Source organism: Enhydra lutris, unplaced genomic scaffold, assembly GCF_002288905.1.
Source record: "Enhydra lutris kenyoni isolate GAN:26980312 unplaced genomic scaffold, ASM228890v2 scaffoldscaffold3, whole genome shotgun sequence".
Classification (NCBI taxonomy): Eukaryota; Metazoa; Chordata; class Mammalia; order Carnivora; family Mustelidae; genus Enhydra; species Enhydra lutris.
The window spans coordinates 21888585-21902135 of record NW_019154087.1 but is presented as its reverse complement, the minus strand read 5'-3'; the positions used below and the strand labels follow the sequence as shown (position 1 = coordinate 21902135).

The 13551-nt window shown below is 38.6% G+C and overlaps 1 protein-coding gene across 2 annotated transcripts in view; it reads right to left on the bottom strand.

Annotated features, from left to right (window-relative positions):
- Positions 1-13551, bottom strand: part of LOC111157025 (collagen type XXV alpha 1 chain) — a 492475-nt gene that overhangs the window by 104227 nt on the left and 374697 nt on the right. The window contains exons 8-9 of one of the 2 annotated variants that reach the window (XM_022518228.1): positions 2494-2553; positions 826-933 (exon numbers count right to left, since the gene is read on the bottom strand). In XM_022518228.1, coding sequence (XP_022373936.1) covers positions 826-933; positions 2494-2553 — 168 coding nt within the window. Of the gene's footprint in view, positions 1-825; positions 934-1653; positions 1726-2493; positions 2554-13551 lie in introns of both variants that reach the window. The other variant, XM_022518236.1, reaches the window with a different exon arrangement.

The window sequence follows — 13551 nt, the reverse complement described above, 5'->3', positions numbered from 1 at the left end:
TGTGCTCACTCTTCTCTCTCTCTCTGTAATAAATAAATAAAATCTTTAAAAAATTTATTTTAAAAATCATTTCTTTTAAAAGCTTCACATGTATTTTTTTTTTTTTAAGATTTTATTTTATTTGACAGAGAGATCACAAGTAGGCAGAGAGGCAAGCAGAGACAGAGAGGGAGAAGCAGGCTCCCCGAGGAGAAGAGAGCCTGATGCGGGGCTCGATCCCAGGACCCTGACACCATGACCTGAGCCGAAGGCAGAGGCCTTAACCCACTGAGCCATCCAGGCACCCCAAAAGCTTCATATTTAAAGGACAAATGATATTCAAACCATACCTACTGATGTTTTAACCATTAATGTTACTATTTTATTAGCAATTGTATTCCCTTTTTGGTCAATTTATTTGTGAGGGAGTAAACATTAAAAAGATTTACCTCCTTTGCTTTCCCTAATTCACATGGGACTTTATCATCTACCTCAATCCTTTGGAGAATGTTACCAATTCTCACCTTGAGTTTCTCCCATTTAAGTCAAAGGCATTGATGTACTCTAAGGTAGTCAGGGCCCAAGTGAGATCAGGCATACTCAATCCTAGATTTCTTGAGGCTTACCTGAAAACCAGTTTAGCTGCCTTCTCCAGGTCTCTCTTTGTGGTTCATATGGGTTCCCCTGGGTTGAGCCATTAGGCAGAATCCTGTTGGCAGTGCCCTGTCTGCTTGGGTACTTTCTGTCACCTCATTTCCTGCAAACCTCTAACCCTATGGCCCCTCCTTACTCCAATCCACCCCTGTTCTCAGCCCTTAAAACAAATGGATCCAAAATGCAACTCACGGGCACTCCTGGCATTCCACGGGGGCCATCTTTCCCTGTGTCCCCTGGAGGCCCTCTTGGGCCAGGAGGGCCTGGAGGTCCTGGAGGCCCAGCCTGTCCTTGGTCACCCTATAAAGGAGAAGGGAACAGACCAACAATGACCATGAAAGATAAAGATCCAGATTTTCTTTTCAACACTTTAAATTTGTATTATCTAATCCACGTTTACACTATAAAAAAACCAGAACAATCAGAACATGAAGCCTGTAGGCAATTTGCCTTCCAGCAGGGAGCAAATAAATATTCATGCTGGACGAGCTGAGTAGATGCTATTAAAATCAAGGCAGCTCCGGAACCAGCCCTCTCAGCTCTTGGAAATGGTATAAGTTATCATGGTACTCAGAGCTGGTATAAAACTTTTGCATAATCTGATTTGTGGAAATGCTGCATCAGTTATATTCACCTTGTTTAATAAAATGGCTGCATTTGTGGTTGGACAAATGTGTTTACTTTTTCACAACCTATAAAATTAAACATACAAGCTCTTATCAAACTGTGTAATGATTTATAAATTACCAAAGCCAGAGAGCTTAGAAACTGGATCTGTTACTGGATATAATTTCAGTTGTCTTTCTTTTCTAATGAAGAAAAAATTAGGCATTCTATGCCTTTTTACTTTGGTACTTTCATATACATTTCAAACAAATGCAGCTCCCTAGACATAGTTTTGCTCTAGGATATTTCCAAATAAATACCCCCACCCACGAGAGATAAATGGTAAAGCAACAGTAAATGGAGTAATAACTGAATGTTAAGAAGAAATCAGACTTGAGCAAGAATAAGCACTACCTTAATGAGGCGGCGTTTAATGAGCTGCTGATCAGCAGAGAGAAACCCATGATTGATTTTAGGAAACACCATCTGATCAGTCAGGTGAGGTCAAAGGTTGAAGTTCAGAGGTGAGAGAATTGGAGAATAGACATCAGAAGGCCCCAAGAAAGAAATAAAGACATACACATTAGATTTATAATGATCATTAAACAAAAGGGAACTGGTGCTTGTGTCTGACATCAGACTGTCTGGCTCTTCTTGAAAGAAACATCATCCTAAAATAGGATGGTGAGACCAGATCTGTAGTTAGAGAGGGATCTTTTGGGTGTCCCATCCTTTTGCTGCGGGTGTTAGGCCTCTCGAATGCAGTATATGAAAGCACCAGGAAGGCTCCCGTCACCTGTGTCCTGCACACTGAGCAGAAAGTCTGGAGACAAAGCACCAGTTCAATTTCCGTCAGACTTGTCAACCAGCATAATGTGGCATGAACGCGACCACCATTTTATAGATGCCCCAAGTCCAGAATACTGAGGATTCTTTAATTGACTGAAAAATGTCACGGAGTGTCGTCATGCACATAAATCAAACCATTGAGGGGTGGCACAGTCTTAGATAGTCATGCCTGCCTCTCTTCATCGACCCTGCTCGACTTTGATGTCCTTCTCTTTTATATGTTCAAGAGTCTCCTTCTCAATAGGTATTTGACCTCACGGACGTAGGTGAGGTCCCAAGGATCCAAAACCTCCCTGCATACGGTGAAAGGAAGCAACTGGACTTGGCAAGCCAATTTAGCTGTTCTTGCTCACTCTTATGCTGATTGTGGGCTCTGACTGAGCAGCATGGGTGCCAACCACGAACCTTGACGGTGAGGATCTGATTACTGTGCAGAGCAGCAACTGTGGGGAAGCCTGGCAGACCCTATGGATGTGGGACAGCACCAAAACAACACGACACAAAACGTCACACAGACATTCCACTGATGGACAAACAAAACAAGCATATACCTAATGCCACCCTGTCCTGGCTCTAAGTCTTGTCTTGTTTGACACACTGTAAAGGAAACCAGGCACACACACGAGGCCCCCAGGCCAAACGTTCCTTTAATGGAAAGGCCAGATTGAGAACTCCTTGTAACTTGCTATTGTGGCAGTTACACTGGGATCTGTGTACACACTCTTAACATTTCTGGAATCTTACATACAAAATGTTAGCACAATATGGAGATAACTGCAGACACTGTTATGAAAACAACACCGTGATTTCCCTCCATTGATATTCTGTTTACAACTCAGGACATACACGTATTAATTCTTTTTTAGACAACAGTGAACAGAATTTTGCCATCTGATCAGAAAGATTCCTCAGAATAAATGCAGTCTGCCCCACAAAAGATAGTCTTACCACCCACATATCAAAATTTCCCTCTCCAATCATACGATGAGTATCAGGTCTTTCCTGTTTCAGGAATCCCTGCAGAGGTGGTGGATGGAAATCTGTCTCTCATAACATGCGTATTTCATGTCAGAGGGATTTATGGTCACACTCTGCAGTAATCACTTCTGTCACGTAACTTTTCCAAAAGAACTTGACAGTTCACACAACCCCTTGAAGTAGAAAAGTGGTTTTGAATTCCTTAACCAGGGAGAACCGGGAAGAGATGTTTTAGAGACGCTTATTCACAAATTTATACTAACTCGTGTACATAGGCATTATCAATTGGGTAGGTCTGAGAGAGAACTTTTGCCTTTGTTCTATTTCTTTTCCAGCTACGTGAGATATTGGAGCCTTTTATTCCATCCCGCCCCCCCACAGAACATGTTTAACATACAAATAAAATCAACAGCAACCACACCTTACATGGCCTCAGGTGTGTGCAGGCTTCCTAGACATTCCCTCCTCATTGCCCTTCCCCTCCTCTGCTCAAATCCGTTCTGAGGATATTTGTAGTGAAGGCCAGTAAGTTTCTAGTTGTTTTTTTTTTTTTAAAGATTTTATTTATTTATTTGACAGACAGAGATCACAAGTAGGCAGAGAGGCAGGCAGAGAGAGAGGAGGAAGCAGGCTCCCTGCGGAGTAGAGGGCCCGATGTGGGGCTTGATCCCAGAACTCTGAGATAATGACCTGAGCCAAAGGCAGAGGCTTTAACCCACTGAGCCACACAGGCGCCCCAGTTTCTAGTTTTTTAATTTTATTAATCGTGGTATATTTTTTCCCTTAGTTCCCCCTTATTCAGGATATACTTTTCTTTTTAAAAGAACCAATAAAATTATGTTTGTGGTATGAAGACATCTCTTCAGCCCTAATGCCTTTTAATTTCATTCTTTAGAGCTAGGACTTCTCAGGAAGCGAAGCAGAGGAAATCTTATCTGTTTTGCCAGATCCTTTCTGATATGGCTATTAAGTGTCTGGGTAATTTTGAGGTGACCTGTATCCTCTTTTTCTTCTCCCAAAGTAAAAGTCCTTGAAACATAGAAGCTACCCAAATTCAGAAATGCTACAAGTTGGAAAACAGATGTGTACAATTTGCTTTTGTTTTACTATGGAATATGAGTTTAAAATGTTATTAGATGGTAATGTGCCAACATCTTTCCATCTGTGACTCATTAGCCCCATATTACACAGTCAGAATTTTATATATAAATCTCATATTTATGTAACAAAGAACAAAAACAGATACAAACAAGAGGTCTATGAGGGATCAGAATCTTGACTAGTGGTGATAAATCATAATGTCACTTTGAACAGGATTATCTAACAAAAATAATTTAAAATTAAAAGCCTTTTAAAAGCACACATGGTAGGCCTTACAAATGTTTTGAAATTTGAATGTATAAATGTCACTTCTCGTACTCCTATCTGAGCATGACCAGCTTGCTGTTTGATCATATTTTCTAAATGCTCACAAAAAGCATTAGTTTTTAATTTCTTAGTTTGTTTTTCAGTGTTAATGAAATCTAAAGAGGAAAGTGGAAAGGTAATTCTCTCCTTGGATGGATCCTTTCCATCAAACAGAAAATCTCTATTTGAGGAAGCTGATTTTTATATTCCTCAATCATCATAACTGTAGAAAATGCTAGCAATTAGGTACTTAGAGTTACATTATAAAGATTTTATTAGTGACTTGGGAAAAAAGACTTCAGAAGTTTATATGCAACAGAATAGAAAGAGACATGTGGAAGAATTCTCTTAAATTCTAACAAAAATCCCATGGCCTGGGCTGTAATATTCTAGGACCCTATATTTTTCAAACCTAGACAATGCTTGAAGGGTATATGCAAGTGTTGGGGTGGTGGTTAAAAGTTATTTACTATTGAAGGCAATAGTAAAAATGGCACATCTTCCTTAAGATTCAAGTTTGATAAACATTAAATAACTTTTTTTTAATGTAAATCAAACATTGTCATATTATGGGGTAGAAGGCAAGATTTATACAAATTTTTAAAAATTTTCCCATTTGCTGGTGGTAGAGAACCTCATTTCATAGGGGATACCTATAGATTACAGGTAGAAACTGAACTCACCCATGCGAGGTACTCAGAGGATAAACTTAAAAAGTACTGGCACTGAATACTTTTCTGTTAAGTCATGGCTTTACGTAGCCATAACAGTTAGTCTTCTCTGGCTGTTCACACAGAGTGTACTTTTTCATTAACTACGCCATTTTTTTCCCACAGTATCATTAGTCATAGTCCTTTCTAAGTAAATGGAGTGGACATATTTCACTTGGTTTTACATCTTGGAAAACTAGCCTGGTACACAGATGGTTCACCTGGGTGTGGGGGGAGGAAATGTGTCTCCAGAAAAACATGGAGAAAGGGTCCAGGAATAAGCTGAAATGTTGGAAATAATATGTAAAATTTTGACTCCCAAATAGTTTGAATTCCTAAGAAATTGGATGTATGAGAGTGTAAAACTACCTTACAGAATGCATTTTCCTCTTGGGAGCCTACTCAGACTTTACAAATCTTCCCGACATTCTTTAAAGTAGGTTATCACCTTGGACCAGTGTTTTACTATCATTTCAGGAGGACCTCTATGTCCTTTCATTACCTTCTAGAAGCAAAGAGGAAAGCCTAACCCAACAAAATGCTGAACAAATAAATATTTCATAAGACATGTTTCTAACTACTTAGGAGTCATAAATTCAAGATGCTATTATTTATTGTATACTCAGCAATGGTGTTGTATGATTACATTATAGTGAGAAAACTTTGTATTTTTTCAAAAGTATTCAATAAGGCAATGTTAGAGGCAGGAATTTAATCCATGACTTCTAATTCCAGACTTTGTCATCATGCAGTTTATGTATTTATAATTTCTTTCTACTTTTACAGTTTGAATATTAGAAATATCAACAATCTATAAGAAGTATTTATTGAGTGCCTTCTGTGCAGCATTTGCTGTGCTAGGCATGGGGATTGAATGGTAAGCACGACCACAATCTCGCAGGGGTCAACATCTAGTGGAGAAATAGGAAAAAATACGCAGGCAGTAATCATACGGAGGGATGGTCATTTAGGTGAAGAAGAAGGGCTACAAAGCAAATAAAAGTGTACCTAATGACAGGTTTGAGGAACCCTGGAAGACTTCCCAAGCCCTGTGAATGAGGGGTTGGGGGTTGATATAGCAAAAGGAAAACTAAAGACAGAGAGCCCATTTAGGAAAATGTTACAATAGTCTAGTTGAGGGACTGTGCCCTAGAACTACAGGAAGGACAAATCCATAGTTTCAAGTGATATTAAGATGGTAAGATTCAGACTTGTAGTCTGGCTGAGAACAGAAAAGAGAAGGAGAATCAGTGAGTGCTCCTTAGTCTCTAGCCTGAGTGATAGAGAATGGTAGAGGAAACACTAGAAAAGAATGGGTTTTCTGGGGCAGTTAGGTGGATATGGATAATGATTTCAGTTAGGGACCTATTGAATTTGACATGTCGATGAACAGCCAAGGCATGGCAGTTAGATATGCAAATAAAATAGTCAGGAAAAAAGTGGGAATCAAAAGTCTTAGGGCTGCTTGAAGTCATGTAAAGAGGCTGCAGAGAGAGCAGATTTAGAAAACAACCCTTGGAAAGACTTCAATTTAAGGGATGAGCAGAGGAAGAAACAACTACAAAGAAATAATAAAAATGTGATTGTAGAGGCAGGAGGAACACTAACTCACCTCACAAAAATTCTATACAAGCAGTGACTCAAAATGACAAATTAATGAAAACTGCATCATTAATTGTACTGTTTGAATAAATGTACATGAACTGAATTCCTCCACTCACTGTTGCACTGGGAGGTAATCTAGAGGCTAACAATGGCCAATGCCACCAACAGTGGATGCTCACTGATACACACAGGGGAGTATGTCTGAGGTTGTAGAGGTATGAAGGAAAAATTAAACTAATTTAATTTTTAATTATAAAAGTTTAATTATAAAGGTGGACAAGGAACCTCCATAAACAAATTAAATCAGAATAAAAGATATGTTATGCTGAGAAATGAAAATCCCTGAGTTTCTCCATAATGTAAATAGTATCACGACTCTGTTAGCCTCAAATATATCACACATTACAGCACAAACATTACAGTTGGTATGTGTAGAGCATAAATAAAGATTAATATTCCTAGGAGTTGATAAAACAATTTCCAGCTAAGAGAGACCAGATGGGGAAACAACGTAATAGGATGCAAAAATATTTAGGTAAAAGAATAACTTTAGTTTAACAGCAGGAACTATTAGAAAGCAAAACAGTGAAAGAAAAGAAACTAAGAGAAAGGAATTTGCTGCTAGATCATTTCATATTGCAATAGGTGAAATACTCTATCTGAATAGAAAAATCAGATACATGAAGCTAAAAAACTAATGGAATCCTTTGAACAATCAAATACCATGACCCTATGAAAATCAGAATTTATAACTGATAGGAAAAGATTGGCTTATGGAAATATTAGTTATGGGAAAAACTAGCTTTCTAAGTTGAATATAGTATTGGCTCAAGAAGTTAACTTTTCCTTTTTATAGATACTTCAAGTTCCACACTATTGGGTTCCATCATAAATGTTAATCTTAGTCACTCCAGGAATTGTCTTTTTATATATAAATTATACATCTTCATTTGAAAATTATTTAGAAGAGAAAGAGAGCAATACAATGTCTACATTGACAAATGTCATTAAATATTATAACTACTAAAATGCTGAGTAAAGACAAACCACAAAAGTTCCGTGACCGTGAATAAGCAGAACAATGGCAGATACATTTCAACAATGGCAAGTGTCAAGTATAAGAAAAACTTCCTAAACTTCACATACTGAAAAACACTCCATTTGTTTTGTGTGATCTCATAAGGTGTTCCACAGATTGTTGTAGTGTTTGCTAGGATATACAGCTAAGAACCCAACAGATTAACAGTTGTCTTGTGTAGTTGGCTGCTCCTGTAATAGGGGTATAAATATTTATAATTGTTGAAATTAAAAATAGAGCTACCCTATGACCCTGCAATTGCACTACTGGGTATTTACCTCAAACATACAGATGTAGTGAAAAGAAGGGCCATCTGTACCCCAGTGTTCATAGCAGCAATGGACACAGTCGCCAAACTGTGGAAAGAACCAAGATGCCCTTCAACGGACAAATGGATAAGGAAGATATGGTCCGTATATACTATGGAGTATTATGCCTCCATCAGAAAGGAGGAATACCCAACTTTTGTATCAACATGGACGGGACTGGAGGAGATTATGCTGAGTGAAATAAGTCAAGTAGAGAGAGTCAATTATCATATGGTTTCACTTACTTGTGGAGCATAAGGAATAATGCGGAAGACATGGGGAGATAGAGAGGAGAAGGGAGTTGGGGGAAATTGGAGGGGGAGATAAGCCATGAGAGACTGTGGACTCTGAGAAACAAACTGAGGGTTTTGGAGGGGAGGGAGGGTGGAGGGTTGGGTGAGCCTGGTGGTGGGTATTAAGGAGGACACGTATTGCATGGAGAATTGGGTGTGGTGCATAAACAATGAATTTTGGAACACTGAAAATAAAATAAATTTTAAAAGAAACCAATAACATACCAAGTTTTTTATAAATCATTTGAAATGCATATTTCACTGTATATTAAATAAAAACTCAGCTATCTAAAAAAAAAAGGCCAGCAGAAGATAAGAGCCAGTGAAAAGAGGTAAGATTCCTAAAGAAGCATTCTCTTGCCCTGAGGCAAACAGAGAAATGTAGACACAGGATACATGGAAGAAAAACAAAACAGCTTTGTCTAGGAGACTGCACAAAAATAAAGTCATGTCAGTTTTATTTATATAAATTTAGCTATCACCAAATAGGAATGATTCTCCTGAAGTGAATATCAAGAGAACAGTCCTGTCTTAGAGGTTCTTCACAATAAAGATAATAAACAATGATGATGATGATAAGGACAGTGGTCAGTGTTCGCAAGATACATACAATGTGCCAGGTACTATCCTAAGAGCTTTATAAATGTTAACTCTTAATCCTCACAACAATCATTTCCCAGATGAGGCATTTGAGGCACGAAGAGGTTAAGGGTTTTGCTCACTGAACTCTAAGTGGAGAAACAAGATTCACACCCTGGCCATCTCCTCCAGCATCTATGCTCTTCGTCATTACAATTTCCATAAATCCTTCAGAGTTTCTGAATTTCTTCCCCATGTATTCATTCATTTATCAAGGAGAATTTAAGAGCATCCTATTAGGCACAAGGCAATATTTGGACATTGAGAGTAGAAAGCCTCATCCCAGGCTTCATGGAACTTAGAGGATAACCAAAAAAGGCAAATGTTAAACAAGCAATTACAAATGCGGCTGTGATCTCTTTTGAGATACACACACACACACACACACACACACACCCTTTTCCTCTTATATTTTTTCCTATTCCTTTTCCCCTCAGTCAAGTTCTCAGCTAACTCTCTACTATTGCCTCAGAAGCTATTGCTTCCAAAGAGGTATAAGGAGGCAGGGTGGAAAACAAAACTTGCCTACCAACATGTCAAAAAACCAGAAATGTCTAGGAAGACACTCCCTCAAACTGGAAGAAAGGAAATAGATCTGTGATCCCCAAAAGCAGAGGGAGCCTAAGCCCTCTTTCCCAGTGGCACTTCCAAGAAGCAACAATACCTTGAAGAAAAATGGCCATGTGACACATCTAGATGCAGGAGACCATGGGCAGCTTTGCAAAAGATTCCCCTGTATTAAGTGTGGCACAGAAGTAGCAGAAATTTTCCCATGTCCTATAGTTGCAGCAGTGACAACCTATATGTGAAGACTCATGCCGGTCAGTCAAGCTATGCTGCCCTCTCAGCAGCAAACTGTCAAGCTATGCTGCCCTCTCAGCAGCAAACTGTGTGGACTGATGACCAGAGACCAGGTGTCTCTCAATTTCCACCCCAAACCTGTTGACACTACAAGACCTCAGAAGTGTGAATCAGTCCCAAAGGAGGGGAGGTGTGGAAATCCCAAGAAAAGTGATGTTTGGTATTTTTTGTCAGCTCAGGAGAAGGAAAGCCTCAGTTTCAGAAATCAAGTAGAATTCAGATTCGGAAATCAAATCAGATTCAAAAATCAAGTTGTTACGGAAAATTAAGTCATATTACTAACTCACCTGAGTTTGCGGTTTAAAAATCATACCCCAAAAGGGAATATGATGACTGTTAACAAAACAGAAACTATGAGAGTGCAAAGAAGGTGACCTAACCCAGATCAGCTGGTCAGGCAGGACTGTCCCAACGAAGTAGTGCAGAAGTTGAGACTTGCAGAACAGAAACGCCACATGGACCCTCAGTGTCTGGTCACTCTCTAAGGGCATTGATACCTTTCCTTCCTCAGAGTATAGTATTTGGTGAATATTAAAACCAAAGATAAAATATATTTTTCTTTTCCAACGGGATACCGAATATACACTTGGAATACAAAGATTGGGTCCTGTTTTAGGTACTTCCTTGAGATCTAGGTGCCATTCTCCATTTGCAGAAGGTTAGGATAAGGGCAGTAAAGATGGCTGTGGGAGGTCCAATTAATGAGAATGAGAGTGAGATTTACTAAAATATTCATGTCTCTTAAGTACGTTCTACATGCCAATTACTGTGAAAAAAAGCTGTGGGGGTTTAAATCTAGTGGAGAGGGGAGGTAATCACAAGAATATCAATTTATAAAGAAAATATACTATACTAGTGCTGTAATTACAGGGGCAGGCAGTAGGCTAGTTAAACACATTGCATTTGGGAAATGGAATAAGGCTCCTAAAAAGATGGGATTTCAGCCATAGGAGGAAGTATGAATAGGACAAAGGTATTTGGGGTGGGGTGTGGACTTGGGTTTGGGAAAAAGGTATTCCAGTTTGAGGTCCAGTAAGCAAAGAGGAGCAAAGTGGGGATGGCTGGTAAGTTGAGTTTGGTTGGGGTGAAGCACATACTTTTTAGGGAAGAGCCTGGAGAAGTTGATAAGGTATAGATGGGCAAGGTTTTCAAAGGAGCTCAAAGAAGGAAGTAAGTAATGGGAAGCCACAGAGATATTTACAAAATGAAGGTTCCATGGCTTATGTAAGTTTGAGAGAGACAAACTGGTAAAATTAAGAAGAATAGATTAAAAATCAAAATACAGTTCATGATCCCTTATCTGCAATTTCAAAATCCAAAGTCCCTGAAAATAACATTTCTTCATAAGTTTAATTAAAGGTTTTCTAAGTTGGCAGCAAACTCATTTGGTGGCAAAAACTTATTTGAACAGATGTGAGGGTATTTATGATCACTAATAATTCTTAGTGTGAACATACATGTGTTTCAGTGCAGAAACTGATGGTTTGATTACAGGGTGCCTCAGTCCTCTCTAAGGGTGTCAAACAATATGCAATGTATGAGTACTAATAACTTTTAATGTCTAACAACTAAATTCTGAAACACATTTGACTCTGAGGGTTCAAAAAAGGATTGTGAGGTTGTTCCAAAGTTGATGACAAAGATTCCCTTAACAGAATTAAAACTTATAGAAAGAATAGTAAGATTAAAAGTTAAGGCAATGAATTTGGTTTTGAACAAGAAAATTTGTTAATATAGGCTAGTTTGGCAAGTGCCCTGTCTAAACAAAAGGCGATCTGAATTAAATAATTTAAACAAGTTTTTAGTAATTAAAGATATATTTACTTTTATGATTTCAATTTTATATGTTAATCAGAATTACCCCAATCAATTACTATCTAGTATGTATCTTTTAATTGATTGTTTTAATGAATAAATAAGCACATTATAATTAGCATATGTTTTGCAAGTAATTATTTAAAAAGAAAAGACCTGTGAAAATGTTGCTCTTTCAGGAAATTAAAAAAAATACCCTCCAGAAGTCTTGTTTAGAACAGTATTTGATTGGGGCCCCTGGGTGGCTCAGGGTTAAAGCCTCTGCCTTCAGTTCAGGTCATTATCCCAGGGGTCTGGGATCATCCGGCTCTCTGCTCAGCAGGGAGCCTGTTTCCCCCTCTCTTTGCCTGTCTCTCTGCTTACTTGTGATCTCTGTCAAATAAATAAATAAAATCTTAAAAAAAAAAAAGAACAGTATTTGATTACCAAACACTGCATAACGATTTGATGAACAACCTCCACTTAAAAAAAAAAACAAAAAAACAGTACAAAAGTAAGCTGACATTCCACCCCTTCTGAATTTCATGCAATTTGCATTTGTAATACAAATTCTGAATTATGGAGCCCAAATGACTAATCTTTTAATTTTCAAGAAGTCCTCCCTCTAGGATGGTACAGCATCATGATGGTGTGCAATACAATATTTTATATTTATTCTTCCGGAAAAACCAAGGTGCTTTGTAGTTGAAGGTGCCAAGTGAAGGACTCAACTCAGCATAAATATACTTGAACAGTTTTCTGAAAGGAAGCAGTCTACACTAGGGAGAGGAGGCACAGCATGTTTCAGGAAAGGACATTGCCAAGAAAATGGAGGATTCATTAGCAGACAAAGCACCTTATACTGAAAGGAAAATAAGCATTTGACCAAGAGCCTGTGAGAAAAATTCAACTTTTTTTTGCAATCTTCATTTTGGGAGAAAAATCAGAAATGTCCTGTTGTTCCCTAAATCTAGGGTCTGGCTTGATGGTATTTGCTAAACTTCCTTTGAGTGATATTAGATGGAGTTGACTCTAAAATTCCTTTGGCATGCTCCCTGGGTGGCAGCCTCTTTTTTCCTTCCCACAAAAGAGATAGATGGCTGGAAGCCAGTCTGTAAAAGAGCTGGTGAGAGTCCCATGGGGCTCAGCTACGATGGGTAGAGAGTTACCGTTGTATTTCCTACTCTACCTCTGAAGGTCACCATCTCCCATAAATAAATTTGAGCCCACAGCAAATGTCTCATAGTCCTCTGGGATAATGGAGCTCTTCAAAATGAACTAGCACCAAAAAAGATAATAGGCAAGTTCACCAGAGAGTAATGTTACTTGAAATAAAACTACTCTAGATACCTTCCTCCACTAGTCCTATTCTAGATACCTTCCTAACTTGTCCTGTTCTCTAATGTTCCCCTTTAGTCTACATCTTAAATTTTTAGTGTTTTCCCAAGGGCTGTTCAATTACATAAACCTGGATTGTGGCTTGAAAGCATCTCTAAAATTTGCAGGTTTCCATACCGGACTAAAATATCGATTGCAATTTAGAACATGTTTGAATGCCCTATAGTTATCTTCTTTTTGATGTCACTTGCTCATATGGAGTAAACTCAACTGACTGTAAGGACCAGGCCGACAACACAGATAAAAGAACAGGATTAAGTGGGCAGACTCGGCTGAATAAGAGACAGCCCAGGGCTAAAAGGAAACAGTGAGGACTCAATTGATTTTTCCTCAGAGGAAAGCAACCTTAGGGTTGCTCCATCTAAACATCCTTAAAGAGAAGCCAGAAATCC